Source organism: Eretmochelys imbricata, chromosome 10 (genome assembly GCF_965152235.1).
Source record: "Eretmochelys imbricata isolate rEreImb1 chromosome 10, rEreImb1.hap1, whole genome shotgun sequence".
In the NCBI taxonomy this organism is placed as follows: domain Eukaryota; kingdom Metazoa; phylum Chordata; order Testudines; family Cheloniidae; genus Eretmochelys; species Eretmochelys imbricata.
In genome coordinates this window covers 70,952,715-70,971,231 of record NC_135581.1, presented here as the reverse complement: position 1 = coordinate 70,971,231, position 18,517 = coordinate 70,952,715, and the positions used below count along the sequence as shown (strand labels likewise).

The window sequence follows — 18,517 nt, the reverse complement described above, 5'->3', positions numbered from 1 at the left end:
GATATTTGCCTAGTTTTACAATAGGCTACATAAAAAGCCCTAGCAAAGTCAGCACAAACTCAAATTCCATACGACTTGTTTATACTGCTCTATATACTATCCACTGAAATATAAGTACCATATTTATATTCTAATTGATTTATTTCACAATTACATGGTAAAAATGAGAAAGTCAGCAATTTTGTAAGCAAGTAGTTTTAAAGTGGGGTGAAACTTGGGGGTACGCAAGACAAATCAAATTCTTGAAAGTGGGTACAGAAGTCTGGAAAGGTTGAGAGCCACTGGTCTATACTGTACTGTAATGAACTGGCAAGTGTGTATGTGGGTGCACACACGTGTGCACCCTTGCTCTCTACTGGATGAAACGAGCACTACAGTGTGTCATAGGCCCTTTGCTATTACAAGCTTCAGGGGAATCTCCTTTAGCCAAAGTATAACCTTAGCTCTGCCCCCCTCCCTCACCCCGTACCTCTGCAATGTGATACCATTTTCAGTTACATGATCACACGCTGTTTTTCCACAGGACCCTTGCTTCATGCAATGTACATGCTGGAGAATGAATGAGGCCAGGCTGTGCAGTGATTTATTCTGGGGACCTGAACATCTCACCTCATTCACTGCAGATATTGTATGGTGTGTCATGAATGAGGGTGGTATCCACAGCATCCTTTCCTCTTTCACTGCAGATGTTGTATGGTGTGTAGTGAATAACGTAGAGGCCCCCTGGTAGAGAAGAGATAGCCTTGTGATTACGGCCATGGCTTGGGACTCCCAAGATTTGGGTTCTGGTCTTGCTTGTGCCACAGATTTGCTGTGTGACCACAAGTAATTCACTTGATCTCTCTGTAACCTGGGTCCTCATCTGTAAAATGGGGAAATAAAACTTCCCAGCTTCACAAGAGTGCTGTGCAGATAGAGATTAGTGAGGTTCTCAGACACTGCAGTGATGAATGACATAGAAAAAGACAATAAAGAAAGAAAAAAATCTCCGTGTGGAAGCTGGATGGTGTGCAGCAAATGAGACATGGGGCCACACAATGAACACTGAGAAATAAAGAACAATTGCCCATGTTTACTGAGCACTGTCCATCCTGTGGCTCTTGCAGGAATAACAGCTCACGATCATATAATTAAAGACTGTAGGGTGATGCATACATCCGAGTGTAGAAGTTAAGGATGCACAGGCAGTCTTGACCTTTCCAGTACCTGACTTTTGCACGCTTCACTTTGCAACCTTTATGTTCTTTTAATGCAGTATTTTTGTATGGGTTGTGTGAGATTCTGAGTTAAACCTCTTGCTTCTGAGCTAGGTGCCTCCTGTTTAATAAAACATTAACTAATTAAGAAAAAAGATCCTGTTTGGGTGGCAGCACGCAGAAAGGAAAGAGAGAGCTGTGTGTTCAGGAAGACACCTGTTACATATGCATGTCTGTCTCTCTCACCTCTTGATAGGTTCTAATGCCTGGCTAATGGCATGAGCTCACCAGGCAAGGCCACATCCTACAGCACTGCAGCTAGACTAATGTCCTTGCCCGGTAATGGCAGCATAGCCGCTGTCTTCATGAGTTGCTGGGGGTTGCTCAACCCCCCCGCTCTGCCCCTGGCCCTGACCCCACTCCACCCCTTTCCCCAAGCCCCACCCCTGCCCCTAGTCTGCCCTGTCCCCAGAGGGCTCCGTGCCCTCGCTCCTCCCCTTTTCCTCCCCAGCGCCTCCTGCATGCTGCTGAACAGCGGATCCGTGGTGAGTGGGAGGCACTGAGCGGGAGGGAGAGGAGCTGATCGGCAGGACCACTGGCGGGCAGGAGGCGTGGAGAGAAGGCGGCGGAGCTGATTGGGGGGCTGCCGGTAGGTGATGAGCACCCACTATTTTTCACGGAGTCGGCGCCTACGACTGGTAGTGTTGCACAAGCCAGGTAAGGAAAGGGCTAAGGAATCACAGCATGGTCCTTGCACTGGTGGATACTTTCCAGCTCCTGCTGTTTTTTCCAACCTGAGAATTTTCAGAGCTCACTACACCTGGACTGATTCAGAGACCCAGTTCCAAGCAGGGTACATTGTGTATCTCTGCCAACAATGTTTCCCTGCGCAGTTCTCGACCAAAGATTCTGTTTATCTCAGTAACTTATATGGCCCCATCACCACAGTCTCTGAGCAGCTGTGATGGGGTGTTGACCCCCCACACAAGCCCTCAGGGGGTTAATGTGGGCCAGGATGCTGCATCTGGGGTGGAACCAAGGCTTGATAGGCCTGATGGCAGATGAAGCCCACCTGGGATAGGAGTGTAAAGCCAGGAAGTGCAAGTAGGAGGTGGCTGAAGGGGTGAGGTCTGCAGTTACTTCCTAAAGAGAAAGGGAGTTGGTCAGGGACAAGGAGGAAATCCAGGAGAAGAGAAAGCTCTGAGGGTCCTGTCCTGGATTAGGGAGTCTGGCAAGAGGCTCAGAGGGGTGAAGTAGCCACAGAGACTGGAGGAATCTCTGGTGGAAACCCAGAGATAGGCAAGGACATAGAGAAATGGGGCAGGAAAGAGCCCAGGGAAACAACAGTCTCGGACTGAGCAGACCTAGGTTGCTAATTGTAGGATCCCGGGGCTGGAAGCTGAAGTAGTGGGCGGGACTGGGTTCCCCTACCAGCCACTGGCAAAGCTGCACAGGACCTGGAGTTGAAACAGAAGACTGTCTGAAATGGCACAAGGATATTGTATGGTGGGACTTTCCTACCCTAGAAGGGGAGGACTATATAGTGACCAGGCTGGAGGGCTAAGTCATGAAGAAGGAGCGTCCTGAGTCATGAAGAGAGTGAGGGGGTCATACCATGAATAACCCACAGAAGAGGGTGCTAGATGGTATAGGGGAGGTGCTAATTCCCAGACCCTGTGGTGAGTGGGAAACCCTTTACAATGCCTCACAATCTTCTTAAATGTATTTATCGCCTGTGAGGTAGGGCGTTCTATTATGTCCATTTTACAGATGGGAAGCTGAGGCACAGAGACTAAATAACTTGCCTGAGGTCACACAGGAATTCAGTGGCAGAGCACTGGCGCACCCTCCCTCTCGATACAAGCTATTTGGGTCTCCCCTAAAGCATGGTCAGTGCAGAGCTCTCAAGTCCGGGACTCACTTCCCTCAGTCAGTCCGAGGGAGCTGGAGTCTACTGACCTCCATGGCAGGCTGCAAGGCCCTGCTGGAAGGGATACCAGGGGATATTTCTAAGTAAATTCCACCCCCCACTCCCCCCCACAACACCCAGAATAACTTGTTCTTTGTATTTGCCAATATATTAAAATTATCAAATGGTTGTACTACTAAATGGTATAAGATATGCTGTTAATTTGCATGTTATCTACACTGGAAAACAAATAAAACCAATAAAAGGAAGCAACAAATTTCCAGGTGGTTAGCACAATTATGAGCAAAGAGCCATTTGCAATGACAGTGCAGCCAAAGGAAGAGAGTGTGTGGGTGTTTGGGACGAAACGTTAACACGGGACATGCAAGAGCTCAGGGAACTTTGCATCCGGGTATGGTAGTGTTCTCTTGTCCAAATGTATCCACTCTCAGTGGGGTGCTGCATTTATGTGGAGCCTGATATTGCAAACAGTACCAGGTATAGCCCTTTCTAGAGTGATGAGTCCCATTAACTTCCATGGGGATTGTTCATGGCAGTCCAGGGGTAAGTGTTTGCAGGATCAGGCTCACAGTTTGCAGAGACTTTGGATGAAAGGAGCTATGAAGAAGTTACATGTTATTATGTTTTGCTGGAGTTGACCTCTGCAGTATTTATTCAGTCACAAAGACGTGAATGAAAGACAAAAAACAGTGCGAATGCACAGGGGACAATCCTGTTAAAAAGACTCCCTTCAAGCAGAGGCGGATTATGGTTTTGTGGGGCCCTGGGCCAGAGCAAGTGGGGGCCCCCCAAACCTCCTGGGCACTCCTACCAGGAAAATGGGGTCGGGGCACAGGGGCCCGCCCAGCAGGAGCACCTCTGGTCAGGAACCCCACGTACACCTGGAAACTAACCAGGTTCTTGAAATAAAGGCTTTCAAACCCCAATCTCTAGCCTGGCTGCAGGTCACATGGCCATGCTGGCTGGCACAGGGAACTGGCTCTGCAAACTGCCTGGTCTGGTGGGCTGGGCTGGACCCTGGGAGAGGTGGGCTCTGTGTGACCAGCCGCCATCCCACTGGGTATGCTGGGGACACGGCATGGCCCTGCAGGAGCACTGGCCTCTCCTCCCTTGCCTGGCACCCAGACTGGATCACTTTAGACTAGATTCAGCCATGAGGGCTCTTGTTTCTTACAGCATCTTGGCTTAGTCCTTAGCCCCTCCCAGTCAGATTGATAACTCCGGTAAGTGGCCCCACCTGTGCCCGGAATCTCACAGCCCTGTGGAGCCTGTGATGGTCATTCCAGTTGGCTGTAGCTTCTCTGAGCTGTCCCTGTAATCCTGTCCTGGCTGTGGGGGCTGGCAGGCCTCCTTTGAGCTTGCTTTTCCCTTGCTGCCTTGGGCTCCCTGCAGCTGCAGGCTTCTGGCTCAGCCCTCCATCTGGGCCTGATTTAGCTGCATTTGTCATGTAGCTGCACTAACTTTCCCCAGCGGGGATGGAGACCTGAGCCAGGCAGAGGTGGGGCTGGACCCACAGCCAACTGAAAGGACCCATCAGCTTGGGACATGCTGCTTCTGCCCTTCTCTGTGCTTTGACCCCGTTCCCTGGCAGGAGTAGGCAGGCGGGCAGAGCGGGGCAAGCCCCCATGCCCCGACCCTGCTCCCCAGAAGGAGCACTGGGTGGGTAGAGCAGGTCAGGGTGCGGGGACCCTATTCTTCCAGGGCCCCACAATTGCCCGGTGCCCCTGGGCACAGGCCCCGTTGGCCCAGTGGCTAATCCGCCACTGCCTTCAGGGCAGAGGATACAAATGACATCAGCTCTTACACTAATTCCATCCATGTCCTGCAGTGCCATTCTGGTTACTGCACTGAAATGCAAGAAAGCAGCAAAATCATATTTGGGATGAAGCCCGTTTAACTGCTGCAATGGCCCTTATATCGTCTGTCGACGCTGGATCTAAACTCACGCTATTGTGCGATTCTGGTGACAGACATTAACTGCTCGAGCCCTGCTCCCTGACAGCAATGCCAAGGGCCTTCCAAGAGACAGCCAGACACTTAACGCAGCACATGCCTTATTGTAATTTGTTTCAGCTACACTGAGAGGCTGTTTATCTGTATGAAGTTGTTGTGGGGGCAGGTTGCGTTCTCCTCCTACACAAGGGGTGGGGTCCCCTCCACGGCCACGTGCACTGCGGCAGACCAGTCCCAAAGCCAATCCCGTAAGTCATCACATGCTCGATCCAGACGACTCCCCAGCCTTCAAACTGCCCCCTGGAGTAGAAATCCACTCACTGTTTTAGCTGCTGGTCGTGCTAGTCTCTGCCGCTGCCACGCTGCGCTGCATTGGCCCTTCGGATGCGGCCCTTCCTGACAGTGAATGGGTGAAAACAAGGGAAGGAGAAAAACAAAAGAGAAGGGGAGGGGGAGGGAGTATGTGGGGGGGATGAAGCAGGGGGACAAGAAGGGAGAGGGTATGTCTTTAACTGAACTGTATGTCGATCACTGGCTGCAACATTCTAACAGCTTTACAACACTCATCGTGAGCATGGGGTCAGACAGATCCCCACTATTGTGTTGAGGCGTGGTGCACCCCTGCTCTGCCCCTGGGTCATCATTTAAACAAGCGCAAAGGACTAAACAAAGAGATGGGCACCTGTGAATTAGACCCCTGACCTACATGGTAAAAGCCACCGAATAACACCGAGACCCTGTACAAAGAGTCTCCTTTCTTTCTTGCAGCACAGGAGGAACTGCAAAAGGCTGAAATTGTTCCCTGTGTCCAACTCCTAGATATCTCCAGTTCCTTTGCTACTAAATATCCTCCTTAGAATGACGTACTTGGATTTATATCACTGCAGGTGGGACAGGGCCCAGACCCAGGCCTTTACTCAGCCACAACTTCCAGGGAACATTTGGCCTGAATCAAGACTGAGGACCTGATCCTGTAAGGTGCTGAGTGCTTGTCACTTTCACTGAAGCAAACAGGAATTCAAGCTGCTCAGACCCTGACAGGGAGTGTTCAAAGCCTCTCAGAATTAAGGTCCTAAAGTTTCACAGGATAAAGCACCCACTATATAATGGATGGTTATGTGCCAGCACTCCTACTGGAGCGGTTATTCTTGTATCTAATTTTGCAGTGTAATACAGCAGTAACACAGATGCTATGCTATTCTATGCTACACATGCCCCTCAGCATTAGGGACCACTGAGAGCAGCAATATAAATGTGGACTCATGAGAGCAACTTGTTTCACTTTTATTTAGTTTACAGGTATCCTAGGCCAGAGGAGCAGCATGTCAGACAGAAAAGTGATTCACAGTGATTCAGTAATCTGCCTTTCTGTGACAACTTCCAGCTCTATAGTGCTTTTCACAAACAGCAATTAAACCGCACAATACCCCCGTGAGGTAGGGAGGAATTATACCATTTCAGACAGGGAAGCTGAGTTACAGGCCTGATTTGCAGTAGTGCAAAGTTATTAAGCAGCTTGTGGTCACACCCTGAGTTTCATTTACAGTACTTCCTCCCCCCAGTTATTTCAGTCACATTTTGGAAATACAGGAATCTATGCTGCAAGATTATGACTGGCCTCGAATTCCACCCACACTGGTGGGAGTGACAGATGCTCCACCTCTCAGAGAACTGGGCCCAAAGAAGGGAAGAAGACAAAAAATATTATAAAAGAATGGAGGAGAAAACACTGAAATTAGACTTCGGCTGTATCAAAGCAGAAGGGGAGTCAGGGGAGACTGTCACTGGGCAAATAATGTTGAATGGCCGTGGCAGATACTGTGAAATCAGTGAGTAAGTCCTCTCCAGTGAACTGGACTCCAAAGGCAAAAATTAAAGGGACATCCCTGAGCTGTGCATGTTGTTGGAGGGCACTGCTCCGCACACATGTGACCATTTTCATAGGCGGTGCTTAAGAACACAACATGGACTGCTGCCAAATTAAAGCAAAGAAGTAAGGGGGTTTGGGAGGCCTGGCCACCTAGTTACACTCACGTGCACCTTTTCACCATAGCTAGCGGTGCAAATTTTAGCTGCTACCTGTAGCTGCAGGATCATCCCGTTCAGGCAATTGCTGTCTGAATGGCTGAAAAGCCCCTAAATTGCTTTGCTCTATTCCGAACAAAGCAAATGCCTGAGGAATGAGAACTGGGTGGGAAAGAGGTTGAGAAAATGATTTCACTTATGTTTAAATTTCCTGTTCATTAAAATGTTACAGAGTTAGAAAAGTCCACTGCACAAACTCTCCCAGCCAGCTGTGTCACAGGACGGGCACCAAAAAAGATACAGAGCAACTGAAGTCATCAACAATGGAAAAACACACCAATACAGCACAATGCAAATCCCACCTCAAACATGGGGCTGCAAGAGACATTTTCCCTGTGTCTGATCCCTTACCACGTGCTTATTCAATCACAAATAACTTAGGGAGAGAGAAACCCAAATTCAATTTATATCTCAGTCCAAGCAAATATGAAGAAGCTGTTGAAGCTGACTATAAAAGCCAATGATCTCATAAGCTATCCTCATATGTATTGGAAAAACTAGGAGTGGAGTTACTATCCTGCTGCTGTGAAATACTGGCAAAGTATTTCAGAACTATAGGCCCTGTATGTTGTCACTCACTAATTACTGCAGAAAGGAAAGGGGGTTTGGAGTAAGAAAATATAAACATTTCTTCCCTGTGAATTCCTTTGACAATCTCATGATGTGATGCCCACATAAATGATTCTCCCCTCCTCCCCAATTCAGCGTGGCATGCACAGAAAGAGAACTATTTTCAGTTGTGCTCAGTACTTGTGCTACCCTCCTAAAAAAGATTTCTATTTCTATATATGTGCCATTTTGTGCATCATTGCCTGATTGTACGTGGAGCATGTTCTCTCTGAATGCCTAGCCCTAAATGGTCCATTTCTTAAGCACAGCTGTTTGCAAATACCATCTTTCTCCCTCTTTCATCTCCAGCTGGTTTGGAGTAGGAGTTCGCAGAGGGTGGCTGGGAGAGGAGGAGGATTATGAAATGGAGGGGAAGAGAGAGAGAATTCAGGCCACGCAGGAGTCAGGAGAAACATGTTCTCTTCCCATGCAAATATCTTAATTACAGAGGATGAGGAAGATATTTATATGTTAATTTTCATAGCGAGGTTTTCAATTTGCCTTTTGCACCAGGGGAAACCTTCAAGTCTATCCACTGAAAAAGCCACTGCCGTAAGCAACACATTAAAAAAAAAAAAACAAGCCAAGCCATAATTTACCAAGCTCCCATTAAACTCTCATAAGTTCTCCACCTCCTCTTCCCTTGCTGATCACCAAGGTGTTTGTGGGTAAGAGACAGCTTGCCACCTGTGACGATGTGGGACCGTTCTTAATGTTTCCTCTGAATAGTGTGGGGGGTGCCTCAGTTTCCCCTATGCAGTTCTTAAGTATCTAGGGGGTGGGGTAAGGGTGTATGATCATTGCAGAGCCCTAGAGGGCAGGTGTGTGCAGGGGTCTGGACACAGAGAATGGCCGACACCCTGTTTCCTGGCCACTGGTGGCCTGGGCCCTTCCCCCCTGCAAGGTGAGAGCTAAAGGGTTGGAGAACAAAGGAATCAGGTGACCTCCTGGCCTGGGAAAGGAACAAAGCCCAGGGGAGGAGGGGCTGGAGGGAGTTTCAGTTTGGGGCTGGCTGGGACATGGAGTGAAGGGCAGATGTGGTTGTCTGGCTCACTGCCCCCCAAAATGGACCCAGCTGAGGGGTCCCGTTCTCTGCACCTACAAGCTCTGTTTTAGACCATGTCCCTGTCGTCTAATAAACCTCTGTTTTACTGGCTGGCTGAGAGTCACGTCTGACTGCGAAGTTGGGGTGCAGGACCCTCTAGCTTCCCCAGGACCCCACCTGGGCGGACTCGCTGTGGGAAGTACACGGAGGGGCAGAGGAGGCGGAATGCTCCGAGGTCAGACCCAGGAAGGGGGAAGCCGGGTGAGCTGTGTGTCCTGCAGACAGGCTGCTCACAGGAAGGAGACTGCCCCAGAGTCCTGACTGGCTTCATGGGGAGCAGTTCCAGAGCATCGCCCAGGGACTCCGTGACACCACCCTTCTCCTCTGCTGCCCCTTCCTGCTTGTGACCTCACAGGTGCTGCGATGGAGATGAATGGTGAGGTCACAACATTGCGGGTAGGGAGCAAGCAGGAGGAGTCAGCTGATCAGCTGGGGAGCTGTGAAGAGTATAGGCCCAGCACTGGTAGAGAGGAGGGACTTGCTGCATCTAATTCTTAACTCATCTCCCTGAATGTGGCAAAGGCTTTTCTAAAATATCACGTGAATTATTTTTCATTTTCTCTGTAGTTTCTGGTGCCACCTGGGACAATAAGTGGAAGTGTCCAAAAAAAATCGGGAAACACATTTCTCATCCTTCTCGTCTGTCTGGCTTCATATGTAATATCCTAGGGTCAGCTTTGTACTCTCCCCTTTGCATGGCTCTGGTGGCACTAAGGGACCAGACACCGGTGAGAACTCCCTCTCTGCCACATCTGGCTCCTGCAGTATTCTCTGTGCAGCCCTTGGCATATGGGAGGTGGGGAATGGTGTGGCTAGAGCACACTGCTCCGGCAATCTCCATCTGACGGATATCCACTGGGAGCCACAGCTGGCCAGCATAGATTAGAGCAGGCTCTCGGCTTCTTTAATCTATGGTGGGGCTGGAGAAGAACTGACTCTACAAGCAGGGAGCCATCAACAGCTTCCTTTGCCCCTGCATCTGTTTGCTTCACCCAGCAGAAATTGGTTACAGCAGAGAATCCAGCCCTTAGGGTCTAGGCATAACTGGAATTTAAGTAGAGGGAAGCAGAAGAACCCTGAAATCTCACCAGAAGGTCTGCTGCCTCATGATTTGCAATGCAGTTGTGCAGGTTCAAGAAGCACAGACTATTTGGATAATCACCTGGATTTCTTTGTGTTGAATAAAATGGAACCTCTACGTTACTGGTTTTGGTTTGCCCCTCACTCATATGGGTTCAGCATTTGATTGATTACCCACAGCTCATTGGAATTTCTCCAGACCATACTGGTGTAGAGATGAGGCTGGAAATCTCATGAGAACAGGGTCTCTTGGGAGACTTCCTGTATTTGCTGGTGAGCGAATTGGCTTTTACACAATGGCCTGATGCTTTCATGTATTCTGCAAACATGAGATGCAAACAGAGCAAGGTACAAGTTAAAGGAAGAGCTAACCGAACTGCTTCTGACTTCACCAAACTTCTGAAGTTGAGCTCCACCGCTGGAAGAAAGCTCAAGGCCTCAGTTCAAGCTCTTGATGAAGATTTGGGGAGCTGTATTGAGCTCTGGTTGAAAGCTCATGTGCTGGTTATCAATGAGTGAAACTGGAGGGGTTTAGCTAGCTCTGGGAGTCCACTTAGCTCTGGGCAAGATGCAGGGATGTGGTGACCTCAGGCACTAGGTCCTGAATTTAGTTTGAGCTCTGGATAAAGTTTTGGGGTTCCGTTTAAGCCGTGGGTAAAGGTTCAGGTTGGTTCTCATTTTACCTGAACGCACTTACGAGCATCATCCCCTAGTGACGATGCTACGACTCAGAGTCTGGTGGCACAAATCCTGAGCTGGTGGTGATACTAGGGCAGAGGTCAAACCTCCTAGCACGGCTGGCAGGCTGGCGTTTTCACTTGTTGATTACAGACTATTCTTCATAGTCCCCTTTTGTGTTTGTGCTTCAAAGAAGACGTCACTAGACTGGTGAGAGGTCTTAGCCGGCCACATCCCTCTCATTACAGAAATTAAATGAACAGTATATACATCAAAACAGCAACGCAGCCATGAGATGGGCATGTGGAGCGGGGGGAAGAGAAGGGAGGGCTGAGGGCGGGGAATTAGGGTAATTACCATTCCTGAGAAAATGCCATGAATTACAACACAACCTAATTACCCCAATTAATTCTTCTGCACTCACACTACTTTGTGAGGGGCTCTTAACTATCAAAGAGAGAGAGAGAGAGAGAAAAAAAAGAACCTTTACAATTTGTTGTTTTTTCCCCATCGGTGTAAAAGCGAGGGGCGGAGGGTGGGGAAAAGAGCCCGGATGAAACACAAGATGCTGCTCTTACATCTACTTACAGGAGATATTAAACTGTACCGTGAATTCCATTTGCAGAGGTTTTACAGGAGCCGGAGTGATATCAAAGACCAACACATTTAATATTGTGCAGTCTCTTCCTACACACGCGGAACACCCAGTGTGCCTGGCCCAGGGGTACTTTTCCTGCACTGCCACACTGAAGCCTCCCCTTCCAAACCTGGGTGACTCCCAGTCCTGCTCTCTCACTTCTGGCTGCCAGGAGGGACTAGCACACTGAGTAGGGAGCATGCTGAGCCCTGAATACTGAGCACCAGCTGAGTAAGCAGCAGCATGGCTGTATTCTGATGGGAGTCCCATCCAGTCCTCGTCTGGGAAGTTGGTGACTGACGCTGACACTGGAATAGAGAGATATTAAAGTGGGGAGAATGCAGTCGCATAGTGCTCCCTAAAAGGATACAAAGTTACACTGAGAAAAACAGTCCCACCAGTAGTGGAGATCTCCATTATCTGGCCAAGTTCATTGCAAGTCTCCGGCCACCAGTTTGCAGGCACATCTGCATGCATTCTGAAGGTCTCCAGGTGTGTGTATATAAATCTCCTCACTGTATTTTCCACTGAATGCATCCGATGAAGTGAGCTGTAGCTCACAAAAGCTTATGCTCAAATAAATTGGTTAGTCTCTAAGGTGCCACTAGTCCTCCTGTTCTTTTTGGTTCCCTTTCTGTCACCCTGAGGCACCTTCTATAACTCTTACAGTCCCCCAACAGCACCCATGACTATCTCTGTATGTGAATCTAGCACATACTCTGCCATGGTGTCTCCTATATTATGGGGAGCCCTTAATTAATCAGAATACTCTGTCCAGCTCCAACTTCCTTTCATCTGCGGATCTCAAAGCATTTTTACAGACATAAAAATTTCCAGCATTGCCAGGCTGTAAATCGTATTATCACTTCCATTTTACAGAAGGGGAATCTGAAGTACAGAAAGGTGAGGTGACTTGGATTCATTAGCCAGCGTTAGCACTGCACTGTGAAGCTGCAAAGTCCTACATGTGGTGTATGGGCTGCCCAAGAGCTTATAGCAAAGTCAGTAAGACTAGACGGGGATGGCCATTTGGAAAGTGGTGTGTTTCAAAGTCCCAGATGGGGATACGGAAGGGAGAGCCCGCAGTGCTCCTATGCACACTCCGCATAGTGCGCAGGCTTCTGGTGCTTCAGACATGCCTCCTGGAAAAATTGCAAGAGGGATGAGAGTGGACAGCTCTTCAGCAATTCCTAGTGAGAAGTGGCTGGTATTTCACAGACCATTATTTCTTCAGTATTAATTAAGGGGAAAGGGTTAGCGCTCTGCTAATTAGCATAAGTCAAATGGGAATGAAGTACAGTAATGCCAACAGGGCGGGTGCCAAATCAATTTCCCTCACTTTTGCCCAGTAAACTTCAGCCAGATTTCTAAGACGGGAAGGCTGATGGATTAGCTCTAAATACTAGTACATTTTAAAACCACTTTTACATAGTGGTACAGCAAAACCTGTTCTAACTCTACTGGCGATTGGATGAGATGTAACATTGCATCCAAACTTGGGGCAGGGAGTCCGGTACTATGCTTGCTGGCACTGCTGTGCTGTAGCTGGACATTTTTCTTGGTGCTAAGAGCATCACAGTGAATGCCACACTGCCCTCATGCGACATGGAGATAGACAATAAAGCAAAGTCCCAGAGCAGCAGGAGAAGAGATAACAGGGACATTATATTCATGAAGGATTCTATAGTACTAAAATACCATGGCAATGGATGTGTGAGAAATGCCAATGGCTAGATTAGAGCTGAAACTCTTAAATGAATTGAAAAATGACGGGGACTAAGCACTATCCAATGTTTTTATACCAGGAATGATGTCGTAACGAGGTTTCACTGCTTTTGATGCTACCAAACTCCCCTATTCTGCTCCCATTCCCGCTGTCATATCCATGTTAGGACATTAACTGGGCATCATTAGATGTTGGCTACAGAGAAGCTAGGATCAGGGTTCTCTTCCGACGACTTAGAAATGTCACCATTCCATCCCCTGGTCTCCTACCATTACAAGCAAGCATCTACAATAGTGTCATGTGGAAAGTATTTAATTTAAATTGGGGAGTGGATTGAAAAGGAGAAAAGACCTGAACTTTCACCCAGAGCTCATATTAATCCTGAGCCACATAGGGTTCTGGAAAGAATTCTGTTAACTTTCCATTTCCATGCCTCTCCATGCTTCTGGCCACGACCCACCAGGCCAATGACAAAACATCACCAGAAAATATCTTCTTCCAACATTTCCAACCAGATTTTACAGACTTGAGGGGCTTGCACACCAACAGTGAAGCACCCAATTCAAGCTGAACTGTTAGGAACGCAATTCACCACTCATTAAAACACCGGGGACCCTTCAGTTGCCAGGTGTATTCCTGACACGGTGATCGCTTCTCTCTCGTTTTGGTGAAGGGGAACCCAATGACCTCACTGAGGAGATTCAACACTCTACCAAGACTAGCAAGGGCATGTATCAGGGCTGGTTGGGATCTTTCCCTGAGGTAGTGCCTAAGAGTGGAGTGTGTGAGTGAGGAAGTCACCTACTTCTTAGGATCCAAGCACAGCCCACACCTGCAGCACCCTCTGCTGTTCCATTCCTGTCCATCCCCAGCTGTCAAAGAATCTCAGTCCTGACTTAACTTACAAATCCCGGCTACTCCAGTCCAGGGCTCTCCACACAAATCTGCTGCACCTAAATCCTGACCTGCAAGTCCCCCTTCCCCTCATTGCAGTCCTGGGTCTTTTTTTCTGAAAAAGATTCCAGTCATGAAATTAAAAAAAAAGTATTTTCTCACCAATACACAGCTATTCAATCCTTTATTCCCACAGGGATCAAAACCAAAAACTAAATGGAACATTAAACAACGCTTTACACCAATGTTCCTTCAATTCTGCGGAATGCGCACAGGTTTTAGGATTCTGCTTGTCCCCGTCCCACCCCACCACCCTCCCTCCCTTTCTAATCAAAGATTTTATCTCAGATCTTTTCATACTTGCCAAAAAACACTTCCTCCCCATCCCCATAAGAAACCCTGTCTTGTCAAAGCAGGTTTAAAAGCAAGAGCTGATGGGATTCCTAAGTGATCCGCGTGGGAAAGAACACATCTGTCTTCAGACTGAACATGGAGAGAGGGAGAACAAATCACTCTTTTGCTTTTGTTACATCAATGTTTGTTTTCTGTATCCAAACGTGTAACAGGAAATTAAGCAGTTCACCTTTGTAAAGCATTTTGCATCCTACTTACGCATGAGCCAGATGGTGCTTTCTCTTTGTTTTAAAAGATTAAAAATGGAAAAGAAAAGAAATGGCTAGTAGTTAATCCCGAACCTGGAATGCACTCCCGCATCCCATCCTCAGCCGTGCTGGGCGAGGGCAAACACACAGACCCAACAGATTTAAGTAAGCTGCAGCCTTCAGAGTGCTGCAGACCTGTCAGATCTTGTCAGTTTTCAGATGGAATCCTTCACAGCCTTCTCAGAAAATGATAAATTACTGTATTCTTCTGGGGCCTCAACCTGGATACACAACACAATGTGTTACAAGAAATCACCCGAAATAGAACTTTGCTCCAGGATCCAACGAACGGGAAATATCCCCAGCAGAAAGGTGTTCTGCATGGACACTGAGAAGTTGGTTCAGGGAACTTACTATGGGGGTTATACCCACTGCTTGGTACCATACCCAAAGGGTAAACCTTAAAGGTTGAACTCATCAGCCACATCCTAATGGCTGCATATGGGAGTCCAAGTCCTATTATGATTCTCAGACTTGGGATCTTGCTCTCTGTCTGTGTTACTTCAACAGCAACCATTTGTGGTGTCTGGAACAGAGGTCAAATAGCCTTTCATGCTGGGCATAAGCAACAGGGACAGGTGAGCTCTGAAACCCAAAAGATCCAGTTTTAATGCAAAAGACGTTAGGAGTAAAAATCCTAAGATGCATTCAGGGCCAAGAATAACAGTTGTTGCTAAACAGAATTGCTTGCCTTGCCCAGGTTTGCAAGAGAAGTCAATTGCACTTTACACCAGGGTTACAGCCAAATGGTCCCTGACACCACAGCTACAGAGCCACATCCAATACCACTGATGTCACCACCAGCTTTTTTCCCAGAAAGGTGGCAACGGCTGCTAGCAGGGAGCTCAGCAATGCCGACTGCCCTTTACACACCTTACTCCTCCGCACAATTTAAACCTAGCAAAGCAAGTCTCATGCTATCAAAGAATGTTGTTGTGCTAAGTGAGAGCAGAAGGGGAGAGGAGGACAGTTTGGGGGGAATGTTGGACCAGAGGACAGAGCACTTAGGACTCCTGGGTTTTGCTCCCAGCTATAAGAGGAACATGGCCTACTGGCTAAGGGAGGGGACAAGAGAATCAAGAGACCTGGGTGCAATTCTGTCCTCTGCCACTGATTCACTGTGTGACCTTAGACAAATCACTTAACCTCTCTGCTTCATTTTCCCCATGTGTAAAGAGGAGTAATAATAGTGACCCCTACTTCTCCGGGGTGGTTGTGGGGGCCCCTTCAAATGGACAGTGCTAGAGAGGGACTAAGTAGTAGTAGTATGGGTTAAATGATCAAGATTTGTTTTTAATCCTAAAACTAATAAAAAATTGGACTCTGCAGAAAAAAACTCTTCCCCTGAGACTCTCTGCTTGTATAGAGCACAGTGCCAGGGGCTGCTCTGGCCACACAAGGCAGCTGGTGAGATACAAAGAAAAGCCCACTAGAAACAGATGACTTCTAAAGACGTTGCAGTGACTGGCTGGAAAGGGAGTGTTTTAACTTCCACCTCCTCATTCAATAAAGACATAAAAAATCCTTCTGAGAGAAGATGGGAGGGGCCCCGGGACATCTCCATTACAGAGAGTGAAAAGGGCCCAACACAGTCCCTTCATCCATGAAGCTCTTTGCAGTGCTCACTCCCTTTCCACGGGACTAGTGGGAAGGCAGCGATCCTGCTACATCGATGACTTACAGAAACCCTACTGGGGTTTTCAATAATGTAGTTAGACGGAGCATATCTTTTCTATAGTCATAGAGAGAAGAGTCAGATAATACCAGCTTGACAGCTCATCTTACTCCAAATCCTGCAAGACTCCTTCAGACATCATGCCCACTAACTTCTTATCTAGCCTGGTTCTTGAAATCTCTGCACTGACGGTGTCTTCACCATCTCCACCTTGGCCACTGCTCAATCGCTCTGTTGAGAGCTTTCCCCTGTCCATCTCCACCCTCCATCCCCCCACAAGGTAGCTCCTGCCTCAAGTTGTTTTAAAACAATGTGGCCATGGGTCACTCTGTCCCAAGGTGACAGAAATCAGGTGGAGCTCCAGCAACCAGCTATATAGAACCAGACCCCTATGTTACAATCTGAAAGGAACCAAACCCAGAACATTCCCGACAGCAACAGCTTCCACTTCTTATCCTGAAAGACTCTTTTTTTGTGGAGGACAGGGTGCTGAATCCTCTACAGTATTCCCCCAAAGGAAAACCAATTTTCCACAGCTGAGGAGTACTGGGGAGAGCTTCCTTCAGAGTTCATCAGTAAAGCTCCTGCATTAGCCAGATGGGGCACTGCAGAGCAACACAGGGTTGTGTGTAAGGACACAGGAATGTGTAAGTATAAATCCCAGAAGATAAGGCTAGAAAGGAGCATCTGGGTCATTGAGTCAAGCGCCAGCATCTAGTGCACAATTATTCTCTGCACTAAACCCAGGTATTTATTTTCTAGTCTCCTATTGAACTTCTCTAATGACGGGGCTTGAGCAACCTACATTGGAAAATTACTCCATTGTCTAAATAATGTCCCCGTTGAAAGACAGTCCTGAGGTCAAACCTAAATTGCCTATTATTTCCTCTCCCATATTTTATGCAGTTATCAGTCATTATTTCAGTTGCCTTTTCTCTATATTAAATTTCTTTAACCACACTCTGCAGATCACGGCCTCCAATCCTTTAATCAGCTTTGTCACCCTCCTTGGGATTCTCTTTAATGCATCAGTGTCTTTTTTTTTTAAATAAAGAGAGGAATCCAAAACTGTACATTGTGTGTGTGTGTGTGTGCATCAGAGAGAGAAAGAGCTGAATATGTAAAAGATTAAGTGAATGTGTATAAGTGCATGAGTGTGCATTTGTGTCTGAGTTATAAATGTGTAGGGGGGTGTAGGTGAGAAGGACAGAGGGTACTGATGTGTGGGTGTGTGCATGAGTGGGTGTGCACACCAGTATGTGCAAGGATGTGAGTCATGGGCAGCTGCATGAGTATGTGTTTCAGGGTTCATGAGAGCACAGGGGAAGGAATGAACAAGTGTGTGAGTTTAGTTTTGGTAGCTGACTGACTGCAACATTTCCTAGCCTCCCTCTGCTCTGCCCTTCAGACTCTGTTGCTGGAGCTGCCTTACCCTGTAGTAATCAGTGCTGTAGACATCTCTTGACATCCCAAAGTCTCCAATCTTCACGAGCAGGTTGGCTCCGACCAAGCAGTTCCTGGTTGCCAGGTCTCTGTGGACGAAGTGCTGGGAAGCAAGGTACACCATTCCAGAGGCAATCTGGCTAGCGATGTGCAGCATCTGGGACAGCCCCAGCTCCCCCTTGGCCTGTCGAGGCTGCCCATCCACCAGGATCATAGCATCTGGGCCATGCGCCCTGCAGGGGAAAGAGCAAAGAGCACAGAAGTGGGTATCTAAACAACCAGGTGGCAGGGATCTCAAACCATCTCCATTCATCCTGGAGTCAGGGCATTGGGCCCCAACTCTGAGACCTTCCCAGTGCACTGGGATGATTGGCCTCTATGCACAGATATATTGGAAAGACAGAGCCAAAACAAACATGAACACCCTCAAGATCCGGAAGTTCAGTTCAGTTAACTTCGCCCCCCATAAAACCTTCTCCAAGTATTTAGAGATCTCCCTTTCTTCCAATCCCATCATTCCCTGGCTCCCCAGCAGCCTCCCTCTCCCCAAACAGGTTGCCCTTTTCCCACCAAACTCCATTCCACCAGCCCCCACTATGTCCTCTGCTCCTGGTGACGTTCCACTGAGTGAGAGGGGTCTCTGCTAGGCTTCAGATGTCACATGCTCCTGGGCTTCCCCGGGTCAGAACCCCAACTCTAACCCTGAGGCAGCCCTGGAATCTGTAAGCGTGGACAGGAGCTGAAGGTGGCAGGCAGAGGCAATGCATGGGAGTATGTGTGTGAATTGCAGGGTCACATGCCCTCCCAGAGTTGTTAGCAGGGATTAGACCCTGAAAAGACAGGG

The 18,517-nt window shown here is 48.1% G+C and overlaps 1 protein-coding gene across 4 annotated transcripts in view; it reads right to left on the bottom strand.

Annotated features, from left to right (window-relative positions):
- The window catches only part of NTRK3 (neurotrophic receptor tyrosine kinase 3), a 311,454-nt gene that overhangs the window by 20,878 nt on the left and 272,059 nt on the right, over nucleotides 1-18,517 (bottom strand). For 2 of the 4 annotated variants that reach the window (XM_077827900.1, XM_077827902.1), the window contains one exon: nucleotides 17,663-17,906. In XM_077827900.1, the coding sequence (XP_077684026.1) occupies nucleotides 17,663-17,906 (244 nt within the window). Of the gene's footprint in view, nucleotides 1-609; nucleotides 724-5,400; nucleotides 5,476-17,662; nucleotides 17,907-18,517 lie in introns of all 4 variants that reach the window. The other 2 variants (XM_077827898.1, XM_077827899.1) reach the window with 2 other exon arrangements.